Source organism: Trachurus japonicus, chromosome 21, assembly GCF_045865225.1.
Source record: "Trachurus japonicus isolate A0001 chromosome 21, Traja_1.0".
NCBI lineage: Eukaryota > Metazoa > Chordata > Actinopteri > Carangiformes > Carangidae > Trachurus > Trachurus japonicus.
Genome location: NC_140927.1, coordinates 24,957,946 through 24,984,280, shown reverse-complemented (window position 1 = coordinate 24,984,280; position 26,335 = coordinate 24,957,946). Strand labels below are relative to the sequence as shown.

Here is a 26,335-nt window from a genome sequence, read left to right as displayed (position 1 = left end):
TATTTCTATTTTTTCTTTTTCTTTGCTTCCAAATATAATGGTCTGGAGCTGTTCGAACTAAACCCCCTGGTTCCAATTAGGGCTCATCTTATCACTGACTATACTGCGCCTCTGATTTTGTGCTTGTGCCCTTTCCTGTTCCAGCCTGACTGTGATACTGAGCACAGAGTGCAGGCACTGAGTCGGGTCTTCCTTTTAGATGTGGACCCTCATCACCCCTTGCCCCTCCTGCAGGCCAGGTCTTACTGCCCCACATCAGTGTTGCCCCTCAGTGATGCTGCTTGGTTGAACGGCAGAAACCAGAGGAGCAGTGGCTGTGATTAAAGCCCTGTATGGAATCACATGTTCAATAACCACATGCAAAGGTGAACAAGATATAAGAAAATATATATGTATTCTATATAATAAGAAAAGTTTTGGTAACCCTTTAATTTATAGGCCGCTAATTATGTGATAATGCCAAGAAATAGCCAAAAAATAACAAGTAACTGGGTCATAACGTCTAGAAATAGCCTAGAAATAATGGTCAATTTCACAGTAATGTCATAGTTTTCATAGTAAAGCCAAGAAATAACGAGTGATTGCGTATAAATAGCCCAGAAATAACGGTCAAAAAAAAAAAAGCTTGTGAAAAAAATTCTGGCCTTTCCCAAAAAATTCTGTGTAATCTTTTGCCTTTATGAAAAAAATGACATTACTATGAAATTGACCGTTATTTCTGGGCTATTTCTTGACATTAACACGCAATTATCAAGTAATTAATGGCCTGTAAATTAAAGGGTTACCCAAGTCTTCTTCCTAGTACTTTCCATTCATGGAATGCGTGAATAATAATCTATTATTATGTTTATCACTAATGTATGAATTGAAAGTGAACTGTAGCTGCTAATTGCAGGTCTGTCTAAATCCCTCTGCCAGTGGTCATCGGCTCTTGGACAACTCTTCTTAGTTTTATTTTGACTCTGTCAGAAATGTTGTGAGGACCTGGTTGTGGCCAGTTTATGGTGAAATGTTGTTCTTTTCACTTCTGGATAACGGCACTAACGGGTAAAACGGTGCATTCAGACTCGTCTGTAACCGACGCCATCAGGATGTTCTGCAACATAAGTTTCCGAAGGTCTGGTGAAGCTCTTTGCTTTTCCCCATCATGAGATGCCTCTGGTGGTGTGAAACCTTGGTGATGAGAAACCTTTTCATAGGCGTCAATTTGGACTAAAGCTGATATTACTTTGCACTGATAGGGGACAGGATTAAATACTGACAGACTCCAGCTGCTTTCTTGGCTTTCCATTCCTTTTTGCAGCTCCTTTTCTTCATGTGTTCAATACTTATTCCACATTACTTCATTTATGGACATAAATGATTGGATTTCTTTAAGTGTGTGCATTACTTGGGTTGTTGCCGACATCTGGTGAGAATTTCATATCAATAGCTCTATTAGTTCAATACTTATTTTCCCCGCTGTAACTAAGAAAATAATTCAGCATATGAAATCTTGATTGTTAAATGTTAATGCATGCACATATAAACCATCATTTGGAAAAAAAACAACAAAACAAAAAAGACTGGGTCTAAACCTGGAGAGAAAACGATCAGCAGCCTCAACTCTGCCTCAGCACCAAGCAACAGGCCACAACATGTGACCGTGTGCTCCTTCATAATGAAATATGACTCATCATCATACGTCCAGAAACCTAATGGGAGTTAGTATGAAGTGACATTGAATTATTTATAATCATATAGGACTAATGGCTAATCAATAGGAATTCCAGACATGGCATAAAAGGAAATAAGGGCGGCCTCCAGAGCTGTCTTTCATGATGATTTTGAATAATTCAATGATACTGGCAGTGTTCCCCATTATCATTGACCTACACTTGAACCTAGACATGGTGCAGAATGAGGTGTTCTATTTTCTCAGCTCAGTTCAAGCTCCATTAACCACAGGAGAGGAGCTCTGGCTGTCTGCAATAATGCAGAGTGTGGAGGGGCAGACGGGAAGCTCGCAACCGCACCGAGCCGCTGGCATCTTGACTCATTAGCACACAGACAAGCTCTTCTTCTTCTTTTCAGCCCCTGTGATGCACACGCTCCAGACTCCCACAATCTAGCCTGCACACACACACACACACACACACACACACCTGCCCAACGCAATCACACCTGAGTCTTGTTGATGCCCCCCATAAAAATCAATAAATCTCAAGTCTTTCAAATGCATGGAGCCGTCCCAGCGGTGAAGCCGGCCGTCTCTACAGCGAACAGGTGTTGGAGGTGTTTTATCGTGACGGAGACGTTAAGGAGAATCTATTCTGCGTGGTGAGGTTCCGACGTCTCGAGCAAGGACGGACGGACGGACGGCGTGTTAGCAGCAGGCGACCGCTCGGCTCCTGATAACAAGCCTGAACCAAAATATAGAAGAGAAATCAGGTGGTATACGCGGCGGCAGAGCCCCCGAGGGCCCGCCGGCGGCACAGTGTGTTTCAACTCTGTTTCAACTCCAAGTCTGGTGGGTTTTCATATCACCAATCATCTGCCCCGGCCCAAGGAGAGCATCAGATCAACGAAGTCACCGGTGCTTTTTGGACAACACAACCACCTCTTTGTGGTAAATTATGACTTTTGGCTTTAAGGCACAAAACCTTTGTGTGCGTGATGCTTCACCTGCTCTATGAGGAGCAAGAATGTGGGGTGAAGAAGATGAAAGCCATGGATAAATTGAGGTAAAAGAGGGGTGGATGAGGGGGCTGGAGAGCCAGGGGGAGATGAAGGATTGGGTGAGGCTGTTTGCAGCGAGGTGTCGAGACTCCTGAAGCAGCCTCATTAATCAGTGGCGTGCGAGCCGGACAGGGGGAGACCCGGCGTGGAGGCGGGTTAATGGAGTTGTGTTTATCTGACCTAAAGTCTTCTCCGTCAAACTCTCTCATTTTCTCACATGTACGCAACAGACAAAGACTCGTCCACTTTAAATTGGATACACACAGTCTGTTTAGGTTTTTGTGTGTGTGTGTGTGTGTGTGTGTTTGGTCGTGCAGACTTCAAAGAATGCTAATGTGGCGCTGGGTAATTCAATCAGGTGATGTGGTGGGGGGAAAAAAATGGACAGGCGGCTCAATCGCTCCCCTCTGATCTCTGAGGACACACAGGAAAGTTTGGAGGAAATACAGTTAAAGTTTGGCTGAATGGTAAACAGACAGGAGGGGGGAGGGGGGAGGAGGGAGGGGGGAGAGGAGGGGGAGGAGGAGGTGGGTGAAGGGAGAAGATTAGAGCAAATAAGATAAAAGAAAGAAGAAGAGAAGAGTGAAGTCACTTTGTTCTGTTCCTGGAGGCTCCTCAGCTCACCGGCTTGCTTTAAAGTTGATTATTAGATTTTAATGATCACAGCTTAGAGGACAGATATATCTGAGTCGAGCTGTGTCGCAGCTCCTTTAAACTTTCCAATAATAAAGCGAGCAGCCTCAGATTCCTGGGCTGAGCTCTGAAGGTGACTGCACTGGCTTTGAAACATGTGAGTAGATTACAGTAATAGAAGTCACTGGTATCTGTTAAATCCCTCCTCACAATTGTCCCGCACTTTAATTCTTTAATTCTGATTCTTTCATCTCGTTTTTAATTCATTTGAGGATCAGTCTACAATAGTGGCCGGTGGTTGTTGGAGCTATTTATGGGCTACTGGTTATTGAATTGGTTTTTCTATTCGATTGGATGGTGCCATGTTGTCGCTGTACATCATCTTCACCGTGACGACCCACCGGAGGCTGACTGTGCAACGCTTCATCGCCGCTGCTGCTGCCGCCGCCGCCTCACACTCTCTGACTCACTGTAGCTGCGTCGACGTTCACACCTTACTGAGCAGCTTGCTCATTAGAAAACACTGTAAATAAGCAGCAGGCAACACTGTCCAACACGGTGCTGAGTAACATTGCAGTTTTGTTTGTATCAGTGATGTTGAAAGTGAGGAACATGCATAAGTAATAGAGGTCAGGGGAACTTTAGCAACAATCTCCACAGACTTCCAGCTGCAGAAGGTGAAAACTAAACTTCCTGTCACACCACAGCATCATCTTTTCTCACTTTGTCAGGTATTTGGCAAAATAGCTTATTACAAAGCCCAAAGTTAAAATTATTCAACTTTTAAATTCAGTCACTTCTTTCAGTCCTGTGTCACCTGGAATCTCACAAGGCCTAAACTCGGACGACAAAGCAAACCTCACCTTGTGCTGCTACATGTTCAACGTTGTAGTCTCAGAATTTTGTTTTGTAAAAAATACTTTTGAAAAGTCAAAATATGATCTGGTTAAAAACATACTAAGAAATTTGTCTATCAAAGTTTGCAGTTTTTTTTCTTGAGATAAATACACAGTTGCCCATAAAGTTGGAATAATTTAGTTTCAGACACATTTCTCTTCTTTTTAAATGTTTTTTTTATTCCTATTATAAAGGTTAATTGTGGTTTAATTTTCACACTGATACGTTTGGAAGAGAAGAATAAATCACATTGTCACAATCATTTCATGAGAGGAGGTAAAAAGATATTTTATTCCAACTTTATGGGCAACCATATACGTAGGTAAGATAAGTATAAGTCCACAAATGAAAATAGTTCCCAGACATGTCTGTGACATGCTTTATCAAAATACCCCAAGGATCAAACATCACAGCTCGTTTCATCCTCTCAAAACAGCCCTGTTCAGAACGGCTGGTTTCAGTGCCTGTCCTTTTAAACGCAAATAAACCACTGCTTGCCCCGCCCCTTCTACCGGTCCCAGGTAGGGGTGGGGTTATACAAATTTGAATCCTAGTTACATCACTGGAAGACATCTGAGGGAACAGCTCGTAAAATCACGTGGATTTCAACCTAGGGAGTCTGCACATTAGAGATTTTTTTTGTCAATTCTCACATTTTGGGGGCCGGAAGGCAAGACAAACGCCCACATATATGTTAAAGAGCCTTCAAAAAGTGATATTTCCATAATATGTCCCCTTTAAAAATCTGCTGTGAACTACAGAGCGAGATCACACTGACTGTATGATCACGATCAGAGGACATCAGCACCAACATCGGACAGTTCATCATATTAACAGTTTATTGCTGCATCAGTCAGTGTCAGCAGAGCGCTGCCACAGACGGGGGCAAAGCTCTGAGGGGGGGTTGACGGGCGTCTTACGGCTTTAATCTGTCTTAATTGAGGTCAATCTAGTGTCATAATTAATGTGGCTCATTTCTCCTTTACCACCACACACGGCCTTTTGTTAGAGGAGATGTTGGAGCTCACACCTGAAGACACGTAGACGGAGCGTCGTGTTCAGAACAACACGATCCATCACAGTATGATGACTTCCTCATTATGATCCGTATGGAAATATTTACTGTAGACTTGCAAGTTAGTGCGTATTGCTGTAATAGACTGATTATTGGTAATGGCTGCCATGTGTGGATTTTGTAAGAGAGTAATTACTGTTCATTCATTGTGTCAGCGTTGCGTCTCATCTCGTGATTCAAAAGCTGGAGACGGCTTTTATTCTCCAAGGACTGAATGACTATACGAAGACATGTTGTTAGTTTTGTTTTTACACACCTCCACAATCACTGTGAGGGTGGTGGTGGTGGTGTGGGTCCAAAAAGTTTGTCTCCAAAGTCTTTTTTTTTCACCTCAGATGAGAACACAAAGTTTAACGGAAAAGTTCCTGTGACTAAAGAACTGCACCAATTATTTCTCTGTGCTGTATAATCTCAGCTTCCTCCAATGCATGAGAGACTAACAACTCACAGCTGAGCGGAAACTCAACGCTGCTGCCTCCGCCACCACCACCACCCCTCCTCCTCCTCCTCCTCCTCCTCCTCTTCATCCTCCACAAAACCTTTGAGGCTCCTCTGCTCCACAATACCTATCTGCTGCTTTGCATTGCAGCCGATGCGCCACGCTAAATGACACAAACACACAGCGGGCGAAATTGAAAAAGAGCGACAAGCGTAGATATATGGGCCTGGAGGCTCCATTCATGCTTCTGAGTCACGTGGTTTCGGAGACAGCGGAGATTTTTAAAACATGAAAACAGAGTCAAGAGGCCAGACAGGGCTCACTGAACCAAGACCGGGCTCTCATGGATATTAAAACGGACAAGCAGTTTAATTCATGAATGTCTCTCCGCTCACAGGGAAAAGGAGCCATAATTCAGCATGCATAACAAGGCAATGGGCAGCCAAAAGGAAAAACCCTAAAATGAACTATAAACTAGAAATAGATGGGAATCTTTTTAAAAAGGCCAGAGTCGCCAATTTTCAATATCAAGACTTGAAAGGGTTTTGAAAAGACTGGTGGCTCATGCAGAATTTATCAGTTCTGAAGTCTGCATATTATTTGCCACATCCATTATGGGACAACAGAGAGGAAATTAGAGTAATGAAACAGCCCACTAGAATACCTCCGAGGGGAATTTACATAATAATCTAATTAATCTTCTCAGGAGCGATCTCTTCAGGAGAACAATACAGCAGATTCCCCAAACACGACAGGAAACATGCACTTCTTCAGTTCCCCTTGCTGCAGAGACCGGACCACATCAGTGTTTGAACATGTATCTTCAAAAATCAAGTGACACAAAGTATGCACCAGTGATGATCATTACTGGTATGTAAAAAAAACACACACACACACACAGTTTGGTGTTGTATGAGTCAGTCAAAGGGGCTACAGCTAAGTTTTCTCCTCTGGGCAGCGCTCACACTTCAGAGCAGATTGGAGGCTGAAGTTAGTCACTGTTGCTAACGGGTTAGCATGCTAACTTCAGTAAAGGAAAAGACTTGATAGAAACAAAAGTTAACACTAGTGCTGTTTTTAAATAGTTCAAGTCTGTGCTGACGATACTAACATTGGCTACGTAGCAAAAACAAATGGCAACTTTAAGCCTGTATAATTCTATCACTTAACTATAACACAACACTGAAGAGATAGACAAAAATAAACTGTTGACATTCATTATTTTTAGTGTAAGCAAATCTGATGAAAAGGCCAAAACCAAGAATAAAGTGATCACAGTCACAAGTGTTGTCTGTGTGTAAACATCTTGACCCTTGGTGCCACTGAGCTCCATCGTTGTTCAATGAGCCACTTGGTGACCTGTTCCTTCATTACCATTAACACTCACACACTCCACAGGCTCTTGGGGCAGTGAATAATTACATCAAATATGTATTCATCCTCATCACCAAACAGCCTCAAACTCATCCAGTTTTCTGTTTTAGTGACACTGTTTTAAAACCTAAAGCAAAATAGAAAAAAACAACAACTATACACTTGTCAACTGATCTTCATTAGGAATTAATGCACTTTGAAAGTGAGTGCAGTCACAGGCAGTGTAGAGATTTTCTCACAACAATAAAGAAGATGAAGAATAATAATGCCAACCTTATTCATTAATATATGCTACTACATAATCAAATCCCTGAGGATATACTGGATCTTACATCATGGTTTATCACCTGCTCTGCCAGCTCTGACCTGCAAACACTGGTTAAAGCTGAAGTCGAGCAGTAAAGTTCAACAACTTGTTACCTACTATAGATTAGAAACTTTATGCTCCTATATATTGTTGGAGAAGTACACTATGTGGCCAATCTAGCGCTTAGGTAGTTATCTGCGAGCTCACATGTACAATGCCTGCCTGGCCGCCTGGAGCGGTGTGAACTTTCTGACGAGAGCTTCGATCCATCACCGTCTATTAGACGACTTCAGGGTGGGAAGTGAAGAAAGGAGCAGCGAAAGCCTCCATCGCCTCAGCTTGATTCTCTCCAGCTGTCACAGGGAAGCTGTCAGGATCCATCTCAGAATATCAGATGCCTTCGGCTCACCCAAACACGTACAGCACACACACACACACACACACGCATGTCTGCGTCTCCGAAACAAGGACGTATTTATGTGCTCACAGAGGAGCAATAGCACACTGCAAGCAGCCATTATTCAGCATCAGAGAGAGAAGCGTCGAGCAGAGGATACCACATGTATATTTTATGAGTGATACTCCTGTGATTGTGTGTGTGTAAGTGTGTGTAAGTGTGTATTCAGGTCCTGCAGCTGCTCTATCAACCCACAGCTCCATCTATCCACACCTGATACACTGCTGTCTAATCTATGATTTATCGCCGTACTGACAAACTACTGATGCTGATCATTTAAATCCAAACACGTCACTTGTCATGTGGATCCCACTGTTTCACCCGTGTTCATGTTATCACTCAGCTGCTGTTGTTTTCACTCTGAATATCACTAAACTCAACTCCTCAGCAGGAGCAGCGGCATCCACCCAGGTTTATTCTAACAACCCGTCAGACTGTACCACATACTGAGCCATGACCTACTACAGTACACACAGGATGTTCTCTCCAGCTTCACTCTCACTCAAATAAATGAACAATGAAACTAACTACAAGAAGTAACTAATCGATTTGTTAGTCAACAAATTTACAACATTTTGTTGTTATTCTCCAACCCCCCCGCCAGAAAAAGCAATTTGTAGCCTGAGCTCTGGGAACTTCAGGTGGGCCTTTTCATTATTTTCTGACATTTTGCAGGTCAAACTATTAATCATTTTCATAAACGTGATCACCAGATTAGTCCAACCATGAAAATAATCATTAGTTGCCGCCTTGAAATCTTCCCGTGCTGCATGGGCTACAGGATGTGCGGAGAATATTAGAGGCCTGATGTTCTTGACGAGGTAAGCTGCTTTCCAGCCCTGGCTGTCGGACTTGTTAGTTAGTGGGACCGCCGGGGACCCACGGCTGCTCAGGTCAAACAAGAATTATACCTAGAAGGCCGGATTGAGACGCAGTTGTCAGGCAGCAGCTGTCAGTAGCCTTGTAGCAATAGGAAGGATTTGGCAGAGGAGGATGGAGCTCATGAATATTGATGAGGTTCTGAAAATATTTTTCTTATTCACTCAAACAAACAGGGTAAAAGGAGAGTGTGTGTGTGTGTGTGTGTGTGTGTGTGTCTGTCAGAGATGGATCTGTCATTTCCAGCTGATTGGTGCTGTGATGTAGCCAGAGTTACAGGGGAGGGATAATGAAACTGACGACAGGTGAGCAAGGATCAGAGTGAAGCCGCACTCATGAAACATAACATGGTCCTGAGCACACACACACACACACACACACACACACACACACACACACACACACACACAAAGATGTACTCTCTCTCACACACACACACACAAACAAACACACACACGGCTGCTTAGATGGATGACTGAGCTCGGTTTACTTATGAATCCACTCTCTCACGAAAAAAGCCACAGAGGCAGAAGAGAGAAGCAGATGACACGCTGTCCTCTCCGCTGCAGCCGTAAATTATTATATCAAACTCTGTCGGACGGGCAGCCGACTCAAAAAGATAAATCTGAGGCTAAATTACAATAGGAGGTTTTCTCTCTTTGTGCCGGATGTGTCAATTGCATTGGAACCCTCATTTTCCCACTGTCCGCCTTTTTTTATCGGCAGCATCTGATTCTGCAGGGCTTCGAATGGATCTTTGGAAACAATGGAGCCTGTGGCTTTTGGGAGGTGAGAGAAAACCTGCGGGGCTCAGTCAGCTTCTGAATGGAGCACATACTGACATTGACAAGAATAAGAAATTCAAGGGAAGCGTTAAAACGGTATTAGTCTAAACCACATGACACTAATGGCTGCCGAAGACGACTGAAGGAACGAATGCGATATTAACAAGAATTTCACATCAATTCAATCGTTCCCCACATTTGCTGTCACTCACTCCCTGTGTCTTACCTGTACAGTAAAAGGTGAGAAAGAAGAGGAGCAGGCCGGTGACCAGGTTCCCCAGGAAGGTGACCACTCCGCAGGTGATGCCTTCAGGGACGGGGTACACCGTCTCGATGAAGAGCTCGAAGAATATCGGCACGCTGCTGTTGATAAAAATGCCCACCAGGATGCAGGACGTGTACAGGATGGCTGTGAGACAGAAAGCAGCAGAGCAACAAGTTACAGTTAAACTCTGATGTAATTGAGCATCAAATCCCATCAGAGCAACTAAAGAAAAAAAAAAAAGTAGTCAGGCCAGTCAAGTTTATGGAGCAGCTGTGGTGATTTATGTGGAGCGGTACGGCTTCCCTGCTGCGCCATTTGTTCTCACCAGCGCTGAGATTTATGAAGAAAGCAGCATCCTGAAGCATTTCATTTACAATGCCATCCCTTAAGGCGGCAATTTACTGGAAACAAACCCAAAACACTGCAGGCGCTCTGATGGAAAATGGCCGGTTTGCAACCCAAACAATAACAACACATCTCCCCCAAGTCCGCCATCGCCTTCACCTGGTCTGCAGTATCACATAATGAATCTAATTGGTGTGTTTGTTGTTTAGTTGTTTATATCACCCTCTTGTCTCGAGTGCTCAATTTTAGGAAAGATAGGTTTAAGGCGGCAAAACACTCTGACAGACTGAAGCATTTCTTTTCATAAAGGCTGTTTTTAATGTACCAAAAGAGGCCACACTTCCCAACTGTTACATCTTGTCTGAAAACAACCTGCTGTAAGAACATTACCTGAAAATAACAGAGTCTGAAATTCACAAAAGTCTATAATATTTGACTCAATATAATGTGTGAGATGTTTGACATCCAGTGTGGCATGAAGTGTCAGGAGAGTTTTGATGGCTCTGTGACAGCTATTCAATTTGAATTTCACTTTCTTTTGTAATGTATTGCTGCTATTAATTTTCTTGCACACTCAGCAGTAAGAGGCAACTCATTTCACGGATTCTACAATATATTAAAATGAAATTTCTTTTTCTTTTTTCCCCAAAAATGTGCAGCGGTCCACACAGTAAACATCTCGTCTCATTTGCTCCTGAGGCATGACAGGAATGTTGCTGCTTTAATTTATCTATATAGGCGTATTGCTACAGCGTACAGCATTTTAATGTCAGCTACATGCGTGTGTGTGTGTGTGTGTTTGCAGAGCAGTCAGAGAGCGCTCGGTGTGTTTGGCCATCTCAGGGTCTGGTCTCAGATGCAGTCCTCTGGCCGGGATCGAAAGTAAAACGTGTGAATGTGTATTAGAGTGGATGTGCGGTGAGATTAAGCCGTCACCTCTTGAGCATCACGGCACCCTCCATCTCCCTTATCACGGCAGATTGGTCCAAATGAGTTCCCCATTAGCCGGCACGTCCCTTTAATCACAGCGCCTCCGAGGGCCCTCGCGTGCCCGACTGCCTGTGACAGGGAATCCAGGCGGCACTCATGCAGCCATCAAACGCAGCCTTCTCCCCTCTGCTTGTCTTTATTCAACCCTAATGAAGCACTGATATCAAACCCTTAGGAGCCCTTCAACCGCTGCACTTTCCCCTTCATGTTATTGAATTAGACTATCTGCCGTCAGCTCCCGCGTGGGAGCCGGAGATCTTGGAGGACGAAGACATGAGACAAGCGCGGCGGGAGAGGAACACAGGACGAACCTCACCGGCCTGAGGAGGACATATGTTTTGTTTTTTTTCCCTGGAGATTATAGTGCGGGTCCTTTTATGATCAATGATCATATTTATGCATTTCAATTTTAAAGGGATAGTTCAACATTTTTGGCAAATTGGCCCATTGCCATAATCCCTATAGTCATAGCAGTAGGTTCGTTCCCTTTAATTGCCAGTGCAAGCTATTTTTAGAACGGTGGAGCAGAGCCGTGAGCTGCTCAGAGCTACGCTACGGAGGCTCATGGGATTTCTTGGTTTCCCTCATCAAACTCATTAAATACACAATCCAACAACTCCAAAACGCTCTGGTGGACAAGTTGTGACCTGCACATTCACCACGCTATGAGATAATAACACAACGTTACCAGACAGAGTTGTTTTAGAGATAAATTCATGCAAAACCGCTGATGCACGTTCCCGTCGGGGGCAGTTTTTCAGCAAGCAGTCTCTGCATTTGCCTCGAAAACAACTTTGCCAAAATGTTTAACTATCCCTTTAAGGCTCTGACTGACATTAATGATAGTAAGATAAATCATCAGCATATTTACTAGTTATTATAATGTTATTGCTCAATTGTGGAAAAGTACCAATAAATAACTGCAACCGCCCCATCTACAGAGCTTTATTACATGTGATCCCCCCCATCATCCTCATTTTATATCATCTCTCATTCTCTCTAAGGTCAGTTTTATAACAAAGGCAAGAATAATGTGTGTTAACTTTATTAGTAGCTGCACTTGAAAAACAAGCTGGGTACATGAGAGCGATTATGCTGAATGGAAAGTGGCAGCAGAATCAATAATGTTCATTTATGTGACAAATGCCACAATAAAAATACCTCTAATATATCTGCCTCTTTTACATGGGCCAATATGTATTTGGTGTAAAACTTGTGTCAGCATTTGTTTGTTTTAAGGATGTAACGGATTGTAGATATGACACAGAACAGAAACACAGTCATGACTTCTATGCAAATAAATGACTCTTTCCCCCTAAAGACTGGTCAGTTGGTCACAGGGACTGCAGATTACACTGATCTGACTGTGGGCCACTGACCATCCCACACTGGGATAATAAGGGGTTTTGGCAGATTTAGTGGCAATATCAGGCCACCCCCTGTGTATAACGTGCCAGGTGGATGAACAAGGTTGGAGCCTGGCTGCTGCAGATTGCCAGTGTCTCAGATAAGAGGACATGAGATAGAAAAAGAGCCATGCCAGGGCCTGGAGAATGATGATGGATGATGATGGCTGGAATCAGTGGCTTTGAACGCCATGCTGGTATGCTTATTGGTTTGGCTTAGGGAAGGGCAGCGAAGTCCACTAATGTCCCTAATGGCTTTATCGCTGACATCTGCTAATGGACTGGTTCTGCTGAATATGTACCAAATGTACAGTGCCATCTGTTAACATTTGGAAAGTGAGACTCGCTATTTTATTGTTTTGGCTCTGTGTTTTTTTTTTTTCTTTTACTACATGGTGCCGACTTCAAGCTTGAGTGTTTACATCCATATTGTGGGCGAGCGTATGAATCCTTCTACATGGTTACCCAGTTCTAGGACAATGCAGCAGGACAATGATCCAAACAGACGAGGCAGCAAATGAGTTTTTAAGGGCCAAACTGTGAAATGCTCTTGTGTGTCCAAGTTAGTCACATGACCTAGTCCTAGATCCATGCATTCTGTTCACCGAGGACCACACTGAGGGCCGCAAGGCTCCAAAACAAACAAACAAAACAAGCAAACAAACAAACAAGTACAGCTGGCTGCACTACATCCAGTAGATATTGCCTTAGAAAGACAGAGGCCCCTTACATACAACATGATGACTGACTTTCTAGGAGGATAACGACTGAATCAGGTGCAATAATGCCACATATCTGTTTATTTACCTGTTGTTGGTGGCTGTAGCTGTTCTATTTCCCTGTGTATGAGCATTAATTGATTTCTTTATATTCTAGAAAATTACAATAAATACTTTCTATTCGGCAAGCTGCTCAGAGCTATGCTACAGAGGCTCGTGGGATTTCTTGGTTTCCCTCATCAAACTCATCAAATACACAATCCAACAACTCCAAAACACTGTGGTGGACAAATTGTGACCTGCACATTCACCACGCTATGAGATAATAACACAACGTTATAAGACAGAGTTGTTTTAGAGGTAAATTCATGTAAAACAGCTGATGCATGTTGCCTTCAGGGACAGTTTTTTGGCAAGCAGTCTCTGCATATACCTCGAAAACAACTCTGTCTCGTAACGTTGTGTTATTATCTCATAGCGTGGTGAATGTGCAGGTCACAACTTGTCCACCAGAACGTTTTGGAGTTGTTGGATTGTGTATTTGATGAGTTTGATGAGGGAAACTAAGAAATCCCATGAGCCTCTGTAGCGTAGCTCTGAGCAGCTCTGCTCTGCCGTTCTAAAAATAGCTTGCACTGACAAATAAATGTAACAAACCTACTGCTATGACTATAGGGATTATGGCAATGGGCCAATTTGCCAAAAATGTTGAACTATCCCTTTAAATACTATTCGAGTCCAGAGACGACACAAACAAACTGTTTTGTCTGTATAGATAGAGAGGAAACACACCTGTGGTCTGGTTCACTGCAAATCCACATAATGATTCAGCGTGTGGATTGTCTCTGCCTTTGGCAAAATCTGTCTGAGCGTGAGCACTGAACCGAGCACTGAATTCATTTTGGCTCTGGGTTGCATCACAGAGCCGCCCAGTGTCACCTTGGACCCACCTGCAGTGGAGGGGAGGTGCGTGACCCTGCTCAGACAGGTGAGTGTGAACCAGGTGGAGGCGAGCGAGGCCCCTGCCAGCATCAGCACCAGGATCAGCTTCAGCATCCCGCGGATAGAGTCTGCGAACCTGAGGGCGGGTGAGAGAGGAGGAACGTCAATATAGTTTTAAAAAGAAAACATCCAGGCAAAGTGTTTTATATATATATATTCAAGTAATGATCTGGGGAAAAAACAGCATACACAAAAAGGCAGACATGATTACTGAAGTGAGTAAAGACAGCTGCTTCAAAGGCAAGAAGCGTCCTTCATAAACACAATGAGCAGCAATGCAATTTCTCAATGTCTGCTTCTTCTGTGACTTGTGTCATAATCTATTACTGGAGACAAGCATTGTTGCAGAGAGGAGCTAGATCATTTCCTTCTCCCACTTATTTCTGAGTACGTCAGTTGCACTTGTCATTACAAAAGCAGACACTATTCCAAGGGGTTGATTCAATTTGTCTCACCAGCTAAACAGACCGACTAGAGATGTGCACCGTATTATACTGATGAAGACGAGCCACATTTGGCCATTCGCAAACTCTCTTGAGCATTGTGGTTTTCTCTTTGTAGCCCTTTCTAAACTCCTCATAGTTCATTAACTCCTTCCCTGCTCCTCTGGGTATGCATATGTATGGCTGTGAGAAGATTAGATGGAGCTACAGAAGCCTGTAGCGAAGACAGGCGCTAATTACTTTTGTTTTGTTGCTTGCTGACGAGATGCTCGAGAAGAGAGAACCTGAACCTGACGATGATCTTGGCAATGCAGGAATAAAAAAGAAAGTGTTGGTAATGGCTGATTAGTTCAGCTAGGTTGTGAAGTTCTGTCAGTGTGCTGAGGGGCTGGGGGGGTATAGGAAATCATCCTTTGGGCAGATAATGAGAACATCTCCGCTCACAACATTCCTGGATGGCATTTTCAGATGGCATTAATATCTCCTGGGATTTCGCGAGCTGTCATTCACAGCCTCGAGACATTACCTCCCTGTTCAGAGGACATCCTCTACTACACTCTGTATCCCGAACTCCGGACTTCAAAATCACTGGGAGAAAAAAAAAATTAGAGCAGGCTAAGGGGCATAACATGATTAATTCTGCCTCCTCTGATAAACAGATCTAAAGCTGTCATATTTCTGTTTTCAAGAAAGAGCCCATTGCACTGCGAGAGGGAGTCTAGTGCGAGTGCCAAGCGCTCGCTACTACACAGAGATGTCTAGTTCCTCTGCCCACAGCTACACCCCTCAAATCTGCATCACCCATCTGCCACTGACTGGCTCGCATCCACAACCCTTCAACCTCCCCCCGGTGCCAGAGAGGGACGAAATCCTTAGCCCGGCGCACACCCAGCCAAACCCTCATCTCTTTGCATAGAGGATCACAGGCTACTCCGCTGTATCAATTCCAATCAATCCTCGAGGCAGAAACCACCATAAGAAGCTTATTTTGCGTACTCAACCTCCAATGGTCCCTGAGTCGAGTTGATAAAGAGCTCGGCCGCTGATTGCCAAGATAAGTCAGGTGTGAGACAGTCTGAATGAAGCTGAGTGGAGTTTGGGTTTCAATGCCAGTGGCTTAAACTTGACCAGCAGCAAAGCTAAATATCCTACCATCAGAACAACGCTGTTTTTAAAGGGTAAGGTCACCAATATCCGTTCTTTAGAATAACCAACATTCAATGCAACTGTGGAGTCACACTCTGACACACAGTACTTTGTCCCTTGGTGTTTACTTTAGCCTAAAACTAATTCAAATGAGCTGCCCTGCTTCGTTGAGTAAAATGGTTTGTTAATTACCATCAACATGGCCAGTGTAGTTTATATTCGAGTCAATCACACATACACTTAAAGCAGAAGTAAGTGATATATTTGTGTTAATATAAGTCTTAAATAGTTATATCTTCCGACAGCAATCACTTACATAGAGTGTTTGGACTGAAACACGGGTCTCTCAGTCCCTCTGCTCTGCTCTGAGCCGAAGAGAAAACATTTATCGTATCCTACAGTTTTTATCCAATGAGGAGAGAGAACGGCATGCAGGGCTGTGTGTGCAGCCAAGGAACGCCGTGAATGTGGCGACGTAGGGACGAGGACTGTTATGGTGCGTTCAAGGAAACTCGTATTTTTCCGACCGTGAAGTGGTACCAGTTCGATCTGGTGCGAGTTCACCGGTCGGAAGTTACGAGTGGCCGTTATAGTGACTTTCACCGGTAAAACAGGTCGGAAAAACACGAGTGGGTTGCCTGAAACGCTACAAAGTCGTAAGTTGTGACTTGAAGCTGTAATTTACGATTTCAAAAGCCTGCCTGGAACGCAGCATTAGCGAAAACGACCGGACCACTTACTTCTGCTTTAAATTCACAGTATGTAGGTTCTGCCTCTCAGGAGGCTCTCAATCCAAACAACTGAAGACGGTGTCGAGTGACGTCATGACAACTGGCAAAGACGCAATCTGTCCCACAAACCTTTGTCTCAACTGTTTCTCTGATAACAAACCAGATGTTCAGGGTGTTTTTACCTCATCTTAATCAGAGTTGTCCTCCTTTCTATAACAAATGGACCGGGTAAAAAATCTAAATAAAGCAGCTGCACTTTAAAAATCTGTGAGTCACCGCTGCTCTTTGTCTCAGAGCTCTGCCAGCTCTTGCAGGCCTTATTCTATGATAACTTGCGATTGCAGACATCCGATGACTAAAACCCTTATCTGGTTAAAAATGTTCTCTATACTTCATAGACCGAGGTCTAAAACATTTTAAAATGCGGCTGAGAACTGGATTAAAAGTAAAATGTAAGCTCCAGGAGGATAACCGCAACACTGACACATGCACACAGAGGATATGACGACATCGATGTGCAACCAAACCACAACGGATCGTTACCATGATTGATATTACACATTTCTCAAGATTTGACAATCGTTAGAAACATCTGGGACAACAAGGTAAATACACAACTCATTTTAATGTGGAAAAGCTGCATCCTCTAACTTCTTCTAAGATTTATTGAGCTTAGTAGAAATACTGTAGAAGGCCTTGTTGCCACAAAACATGGTGTAGAAATTGGAAAACACCAGAATATTTTATTGGTCTTGATCAGGGATGCATGATAACTATCGGTACAGATAATTATTGGCGCAATATTGGCGGGTAATTATGAAATACACAGATAAATTCAATAATGGCATTTTTGGCAGATTACTAGAGCCAATTATTATTAGCCAACACTGCCTTTGCTCAATTTTAGTCCGTTTGCCCCCTGAGTTGATTTAAAACAATAACAAATGTTGATTTTTGAAGAGTCATAACTGTTCTTGTTTTTGTTATGATTACAGTCAGTTATATTATTTGGTTAAGTCAAAGGCAGAGCTATCATCTTAAACCCAACTTTACTCACTACATTTAAGCCTGCCCTTTCTTAACCTCAGGTGTGTAAATATAAACCATTGGTTATGAGAAGTAGATAGTTATCGTATCGGTGGGGGAAAAAAAAGAGATATCAAGCATCCCTAGTCTTGATATTTTTGTGTTTTCTTGTTGTCAACATGACTAACAACACTTCTGCCCAGTCGTGTAATTCAGACCTCCGTTACACTGCTCAGTGAGTAAAGAGGGTCATGTCATCTCATGAGGCAATGTCGGAATTAAAAGCCTATCTTTTACACTCCTCTAACAGGATTTATTGGCCATAAAGATAGCATCATTTAAGTCATGTAGAATCAGATTCCATTTTCTGCTCTCCTAGTGCCTGCGGGGGTATGATGAATATCATCAGTTTGGTATTATCATTTGGGCCTGTCGATGTTTTCAGTGAGGGACAGGCCATAAATAACCAAATAGCTGGAGACGGACTAAGATGACCCGCATGCAATCAGGGATTTGCAGGTAAAACAAATTAGGCGGTAGCTGATGAGTCATTTGTGTTTGCTCTATCTCAGCTCATTAACCTGGAGTATTGTCTGGCTCAGCCCTTTGTGATGTGAACGTGAATAACCCACTTCTGTTTTTCACCGTCTCCTCTACCCCCCCCCTCCCTTTGCCGATCTTTAACTGGGGCTACTAATGGGAAGATAATGAGGGACCCTTGTTAGTTATTCTTTCCCTCCTCGATCTGTGAGGAAAGTGTACAGCCAGCGAGCCACTGTTATCCAATCAGCTTCTGTCTGGGCCACGCAATTAAACTGTTGCCAAATTGTCTGTCAAATGTTTCCGTGACGGGTGCCACACCTTGGAGCGTCAGCCACCGCTAATTGAACCTGCTGCATTAAGCTCCCTGCCATTCAACTATCCAAAGGCGAGCCACAGGCAGGGAACTGTTTGCAAGCAGCCAGTGCTTCTTTTTTTTTTTCTTTTGGCAAAGGGGCGATCACTGATCCCCTGAGAAATTTAGCTTTGCGAGGGTATAAGCCACTTAAAATGTGAAATTACAACACAAAAAGCATTTTAAAAGGGGGGCCCCATTTTCTGCCCCCCCTGTGGCAAACTGTGCTCAGCATTGGCTTGGTACTGTGCTAGCTGGAGAGACGGGGACAGCTAGGGGTGTATAATAACTCGCATTTTGACATTAACATCTTCAGGGCAGCTAGGGGGGGGGGTGAGACGAGGGACAAAGATTGCTCTCTGCTCAGTTCATTACCACAGGCTTTACTGGGAATATATCTAATGATGCCACGTTCCAGCAGAATGGGAAAGAAGGAAGGAGAGAGGGGGGGCACCATTTAATTTTATAGGAGTAGAGAGAGAAAGAAGAAAGTAAAGATGCAGTTTATTCTTTCTGTTCCTGCTATTTTAAAACATTGCTCTAATCAAAAGGAGCCCAGTCAGATTGCATCTAGGGGCTCGTTTCCCAACGGACATCATAATCATAGAGGAGATGCGTGGGGGAAAAAAAGCCATCAGCCATTTGAATGATGATACTAAATGAGAGAATGTCTGCTTCCTGTTTTCCATTACCCAGGAGCTGCAGCCACACATCTCAAGATGATAATGTCTCAATTATGATATAGCTTAGCATGAAGCATTATTACCCAGATGGGGGTAAAATATGCAGATGTATATTTGAAACAAATTATTGGACTTCTGAACTAGCAAAGATGAAACAATGAAGTTGTGTAACAAAAACAAAGCTTTTAAGTCAATAAATCTGAAAAGGTGTTTACACGATTTTAGAGTGGGTTAGCAAATAATACCAAATGAACGACTATGTCAGGGAGCTCTGTGGCAGTCGAAATGTGAAAATAACAACTTTTTTTGTAATGACTTGTTTTTAAAATAACACAAAGAAAAGGAATTTGCTTTATTAATAGTCAGATCAATATCTCAGTGCAACGGTGCAGGAAATACAGTTTTCCTAACGAACACGTGGCGTTTCAGAGCGGCAATCCAGTCACTACACTGATACCACCTGACCTCCACCAGGCCACGTTTCCTCAGCCGAACCACGGAGCAAATGACACGCGGCCAATTGTTGAAGCCGAATTTCATTTAACTATCAACAGTAGCAGCAAAAGAGAGAGTCTAATCAATCCACGTCCGTAGCCTCAGACTCCATGTAATCAACACCAATAACTCAACAGCTCTGTTTACATACACTCATCTCTTGCTGCAAACAACTTCATTGATTAACAGTGGGAGTTATGGGCTCATTTACGTGATTACAACTTAAAGAAAACAGTGGGCCTGCCTGGAAGTGCTGATTGGGCCTCAGCCCACGATAAACATATATCCGTCAGAGGCGGAATGAGTCCCCTTGCTTTTGCAGACTCCACACTTTGTCTTCGCCGTGTGGCTCCCTATTCATCAGAGGAGGTGAAGTGGCAAATGCATTAGCATCTGCCCCCCCTCCTTCCCTCTATCACGCCGTCGCTGGATTCAGATCATATATTAAAAGAGAGTAGATTAGATGAGGAGAGCAAGAGAGAGACCCTCCTTTTTTAACTCAAGTCAGCCCTCCACAAAAGAGTTAGTTATTAACGAGGTTATGAATAGCAGCCTCAATAGTGTCAGGGCAACAGACCGAACACAATATATATGTGTATACCAAGTGACACGAGTCATCCCACTGTGAGCGAGATTCAAAAGGTACTATTTCCTAATCTACTTCTTCACACAAGGCTATCACACAGAGCTAGAGTTGAATAGTTGCAACAATTACAGGTTGTTCCATCTTTTTTGTTATGATATACATCTGAGCTGGAACAGGTGGTTCTGACAGTGTGTCAACCCTTCTGTTTGTATTGAAGTGTTAGGATTTTGTTTTACCATCTCTAATAATGATTTTCTCCCCATTTACCTATCTGAATGGACTTTTTTTTAAGGGGAATTGTCTGTTTGCAGCGAATGACAGGTTGCATGTGTCTATGAATTAAAGTGCCTCTTTTATCCTCTGAATTTTCCATCAAGAGGCAAAAGCTAGAACTAAAACGGATGGAGCCGTATGTCATAGTTGGGCTGTCTTAAAACAACAATACACATATCTTTATTTGCATATATATAGAGCAGGGGAGTGATATCCAATCACAAGTGGCCACTTGAGACATCTGTGAGGAGGCAGCTGTGAACTAAATAGTATTTAGTGCTGTCCAATTGTGATAGGATCACAGGTCTGAACAGGACCTCTTAGTCTGACCACAAGTAAACACAGAAAGTATCCACACAGACCGGTCATTATGCCAGCTACATTGTAATCTACATCTGAGGTGACTTGCTTAAACGTGTGGTTTGCTCACCATCTTTGAGACAACTCTACATGGAGGGCTACGTGGGTTACACGGAGAAGGCCTGCAAATGTAAATGAGCAGTTACAGTAAAAGCCTGTTTTCTAATTTGATGCCTCGCTGGGTCCATCAAGTTTTCACTGAGCTGGGTGGCCAGATAATCAGACTGAATTACCATTTTCAGGGTTGGAGGGGTCCAAGGGTCTGGAACCAGGCAAGGTTGGCACTATGTTCTCCTTTGAAAGTTACATAATAACATGGATGAGAAGTCTGGATATAGGCTACTCAGGTCCATGGGAGTTTGTTTGTGGGAGATGTTAATTAGCAAGCCCATTCAAGGGAAGCTCCAGATACATATACACAGGTCTTAGCGAGCTAAACTTGCTTGTACAGTCTTTGTGTTCACCTTAAAACCAAACTCAGCAGTCACAAAGGGAACCAGTTACATCATAGACAGGGGATTTTGAGCTCACCTGGCCATTGCCACTCCGAACACACAGCCGCCAACAGTCGACCAGAAACCGATCCAACCTGCATCCACCTGTGTAGAAAATAAAGAAAACAGGATGGTGGGTTAAAATGAAGAAAAAGAAAAAACGTAACAGGGAGGAAAAAAAGGAGAAGAGAAGGAGAGAGAGTGGTGAAGCAAAGGGAAGGTTATTCAGTGTTCAACATGCAATCCATGACTGTGGGGACAGAGCTAAACGGAGAGCAAGCGCTAAATGTCTGAAGTCTGCTGAGGCCCGTCAGTCAGTGTGTCTGGTAAATTGCCAGGCAGCATTGCTATAGAAACAGCAGTGTGTGTATTTGTTTGTGGGACTGTATGTGTGTGTGTCTGTGTGAGTGAGAGAGATGGTTGTCCTTTCTTATTTACCCTGACGAAGGCCAACACGTACGCTCGGCCATGAAGTCAGGAGAAACAACGGCACACTATGGCCAAGAGACTGCAGCAAGAATCAATATGAGGTAAAGTCTGACACATGCACACACACGCTCGCACACACACACAAAACCAATCAGCGCGTGGCACCCAGGCGAGAACGTCTCCGAGTGCCAATGAAGGTGTTTGGTTCCCATCCATCTCCCCGAGGCAATAACTCACATTCAACCAAATTCAACCAGATGGAAGATGAGATAGCAGGGGAGCAGAATCTAAAGTAGAATCTGATGCTTTTTGCTTAATCACAGTCTGCAACGACCTGTCAGGAAAGTCTATAATGAAGAAAAGTGGACTATCAAAGTTATTAAATGTAAAATGTATTCTGGCTGAGTAAGTGATGAATGCCAAAATGTTATTATATTTGATCTAAATTACACTCCTCAGAGTGTTGTGTGTGTGGGCCAGCCGTCTGTAATATGCTAAAACTCATCGGGCAGGCATGCATGGCTTGAGGTGAGGTGAAAATTGACCTCTCCAGTAAATGGCGCAGATTGAAATATTTGATTTACAAACATTTTAAAAACACCCACTACCCCCATTGGCCCCCTCTTTACTGCTGCTTATTATGTATGTAGGCTATGCAGCAGTGATGCAAGGGCTTCTAAGGCGTGTAATGCCACATTGGTTTGTGCACCAATTTAGGGAGCTAAACACAAATTGCTTGCCAAGCCATTTCAATTCGGAGATGCAAATGACTATGTTTCATGTGCGGGTGGAGAGGTAATTAACCGCAGTATTCTTAGTAACTTGGAACCCTAAAAAAAGGGACAGATTTGAAGCTTAATCACGTCTGCTATATTGCGATTGTGTCAATAAGCTGGAGATGACTAGTGTTGGGGAAGGGGAAGCCAGGTCTTGAGGCTCTTGACACGTTAACGTGTTTGTGTTGCTTAATGTTTTTCCCTCCAAATCTCTTGTTATAAGCTACTTTAAGCCAATAATCAAAGACCTTATCCTTCGCTTTAGTTCAACATGGGATCCCTCCTTCAAGTCACTTCATGTAATCCCAGAAAATCCACAAAACAGGCTTCAGTGGAAAAAGCAAGTGTTCCGTCTGAAGGCAGAACATCCATTCTGCTAAAGTTAAATAGTGCTCTCCAACTTTGCAAGAGGGTTTAGAGAAAGAGGAAGAAAAACAGCAATAACACTAAAAAAGAAGCAGAACACGTCCGATCAGCCTTTGAGTTCTGTGCTTTCTAAATGGCTCGTCTCCATTAAGGGAACAATTACACATGACTGATGATCACAGTACAGTACCTGTTTCCTGACTCAGACTCATTATGGCGATGCTAATCTCCATGCTCAATGGTGCAGTGCGGTGTTTTTACTTGAGCCTTTACTACCCCCATTTCCTCATCAGACCCAAACCAATAATTATACACATTGGCATTGTCAAACCAGCGAACCGCCCTTCTGTGATTCACTGGTTCTTGTCCTGGTCTCACCCTCATTTATACTTCCTCCTGCTTATATACAATTATAATCCTCCTACAATCTTGTTTCATTGACTGGATTCTTGGTTTGTTAACTCCAAACTCCAATTAGCATTTTGGGATTGCAAAAACAATACAACTACTTGTGTGTTATTAGTTAGAATATATTGTGTGTGATTATTGTTCTAACTCAAACTACGATGTGATCATAGGTTGCGCTCATAGATTCATAACGTTGATGCCAAATTCTGACCCTACCATCAGCTGCATCAGCAGAAATCCAGATTCATGAGACCAAAGTGCAATTCTAAAGTCTATAACTGTCGCCCAGTGCAGCCGCAGATTACTGTTCTTGGCTGAAAGGAATAAAACATAATGTGGTTCAACGTGTTATGCATTATGAGCTGTTTTTCCTGCTCATCACAGTCATGAAGAGTGGTCATCTGCATAACTACAGCTTTTCTATCAGGTCCAACCAGTCTGGCCATTCTCCTCCCATCTGCCATCAAAAACACATTTACATCCACAGAACTGCCACTCACTGGATGTTTTTATTTTTATTTTTGTGCCATTATGAAAACCATTGATCAGCAGTTTCAGAAATACTCCAACCAGCTCATCTGGCACCAACTATCATAGTTTGGTCAAAGTCACTGAGATCACAGTTTGGTGTAAAGTTAACATTCATTCTAACTCATGACCTGTGTGTGCATGACTTAATGCATTGCACTGCTGCGCCATGATTGGCTGAGCAGATTATGAAACATTTGGCTTTAAAGGGATACTTCACCCAAAATCAATAATTCACCAATCATCTACTCACCGTCATGTCAAGGAAGGGTTTGGAGAACTTTCAGAGTCATCAAAACGCTTTTATAGTTCCAGGGGGGGTCCGGCTGGCAACGGATTTTCATATAATGGCGGCGGATAGAGATCACTTTTGAATCGTCCAAAACACACAAGAAACATCCAGATACCTCCATACTGCTCATCCGTACCCAAGTGTCCTGAAGCCGTGACATGAAAAAGTTGTTCAGAGAAAAAAAAATGGATCTCTGTTTTTAGCCTTGTTGTAGCAGTAGCTCCCAGTGGCTCTGTTGATGTTTGTGCGCATGCGTGAGATTGGCTGCAAGATGTTTTTCTGTGTTTACATCATAAATCCAATGGTTTACAACGACCAAAGATATTCAATAAATGGAAAGATCCTCCATGAGCGGCTGCTCCAATGATAGAAATGGTGACACTTCCTGTCTCTCTAAATGTGCGTGGCCAACCGTCACCACCTCGTCTGTGATCGTGTGTGTGGATTTATACAATTTGTAGGTAGATGAAAGTGAGATATTTATATTTTCTTATGATAACATTAAATATTTACACTACTAACAGTAATATTTAGCATGACAAAAATTATTTAAATCATTTTCACGGGAGTTCACGGCCGTTCGTTTGACGTTGCCTAGGAGATCTGTGCCAAATCTCGCGAGAGTGTGTCGTAGAGACAGAGACAGGTCTGGAACAAAGTGGATTTTCTCCTGATGTGTCTGTCTGAAAATTGTCATTTCATGTCAAACTGTTCAGAAGAGATGTGGCTTTTGAAAAATGAGTCCAAAATTTACTTCAGTGACTGTGGGGAGAAAGACTCGACCATAATCGGTGTTCACGTTAAATTGTCCCATTGGAGTCAATACACTCCAGGCTGCCTCTGGTCTCCCTAAGGGGGGCGTGGCCGTGCAGAAGCCCACGTGACATGCATACAGGAAGCTGACTCGTCATGGAAGGTCTTGGTTTATAAACCGTCTTTGCAACGACTAACGAACACCTCGCAGAAAATCTTGCGATGTTTCATAGTGTGTGTTTTGGATGATTCAAAGTGAGCTCTATCCGCTGCTATTATATGTAAATCCGTTGCCAGCCGGACCCCCCCTGGAACTCCAAAAGAGTTGATGACTCCAAAAGTTTGCCAAACCATTCCTTGGCATGACGGTAAGTAGAGAATTGGTGAATTATTGATTTTGGGTGAAGTATCCCTTTAAATACATGAAGTTACAAGCATGAAAACTTTGAAATCCATGTATCTTAAAGAAGCCAAACACAGTGTGCCCTCACCCTCTAGCTACTGCAATTTTAGCATCACTCAAAGTTAATTTTCCACAGCTAGTTTCAGTCGGATCACCACGTCCTGCTGAGCCATTTGCCAGCCGGCCCCATCCCTGCCCATCTCTGTCCCTCTGCCCTCCAGTTATTTAATCAATCTTTGGAAGTTGCTCTTCTGTCATATTTAGTCAATTTCTCTCCCCTGGTCACAGCTGAACATCTTTGACTAGAGACATGACTTGGAGCTGGATCAGTTTTTGTCATTTGTACTTTGTGTTTTTTTTTAATCCTTTTTTTATGGCTATGATAGTTTCAAAACCCTCTGCTGTGCAAGTTTGTTTTTCCAAATCGGTTTTAGAAAGTAGACAGCAGTATTTGTCTCATCCTGTGACAACTATTCCTGCTGCCTCACAGCAGCCCTGGCCACCTCTCAATCAGACTACATGGCTTGCCGAAAAGAAAAGAAAAAAAAAACAGATGACAGACATGTCTTTATCTGTGAGGAGGAACCCTGAAGAACGGCTCAAAGAAAAATGCTGTAAAGGGATGGAAGGGGAGGGCAAAGGAGAGGAGGGGGAAGATGAAGCGAGATCTGGAAACAGACTAAAGATAAATGACTACATGACGCAGAGGTGGTGCAAGGTTGTCAAATGTGTACACTTCAGAACAGTAAAAACTGCATTCTGTATTTGCAGCACAGCAGCCATTATTTGAAATGAGAGTGACAGCATGTAGCAGAGAGGAGAGGAGAAGAGATGGACGAGGAGGGAAGTGAAAGGAAAGAGAATCCAACACAGAGGACAGAGAGTGGAAATAAACCAAGATAGCTGGATGCTGGCATGTAGGTGGAGTGTGTTGCATCGGATCCATCCCAGTGTGGT

The 26,335-nt window shown here is 43.2% G+C and overlaps 1 protein-coding gene across 1 annotated transcript in view; it reads right to left on the bottom strand.

Annotated features, from left to right (window-relative positions):
• The window catches only part of slc49a4 (solute carrier family 49 member 4), a 52,164-nt gene that overhangs the window by 2,188 nt on the left and 23,641 nt on the right, over positions 1 to 26,335 (bottom strand). Inside the window, exons 6-8 of the mRNA XM_085765280.1 lie at positions 21,461 to 21,528; positions 14,240 to 14,367; positions 9,791 to 9,973 (exon numbers count right to left, since the gene is read on the bottom strand). Coding sequence (XP_085621406.1) covers positions 9,791 to 9,973; positions 14,240 to 14,367; positions 21,461 to 21,528 — 379 coding nt within the window. The remainder of the gene's footprint in view (positions 1 to 9,790; positions 9,974 to 14,239; positions 14,368 to 21,460; positions 21,529 to 26,335) is intronic.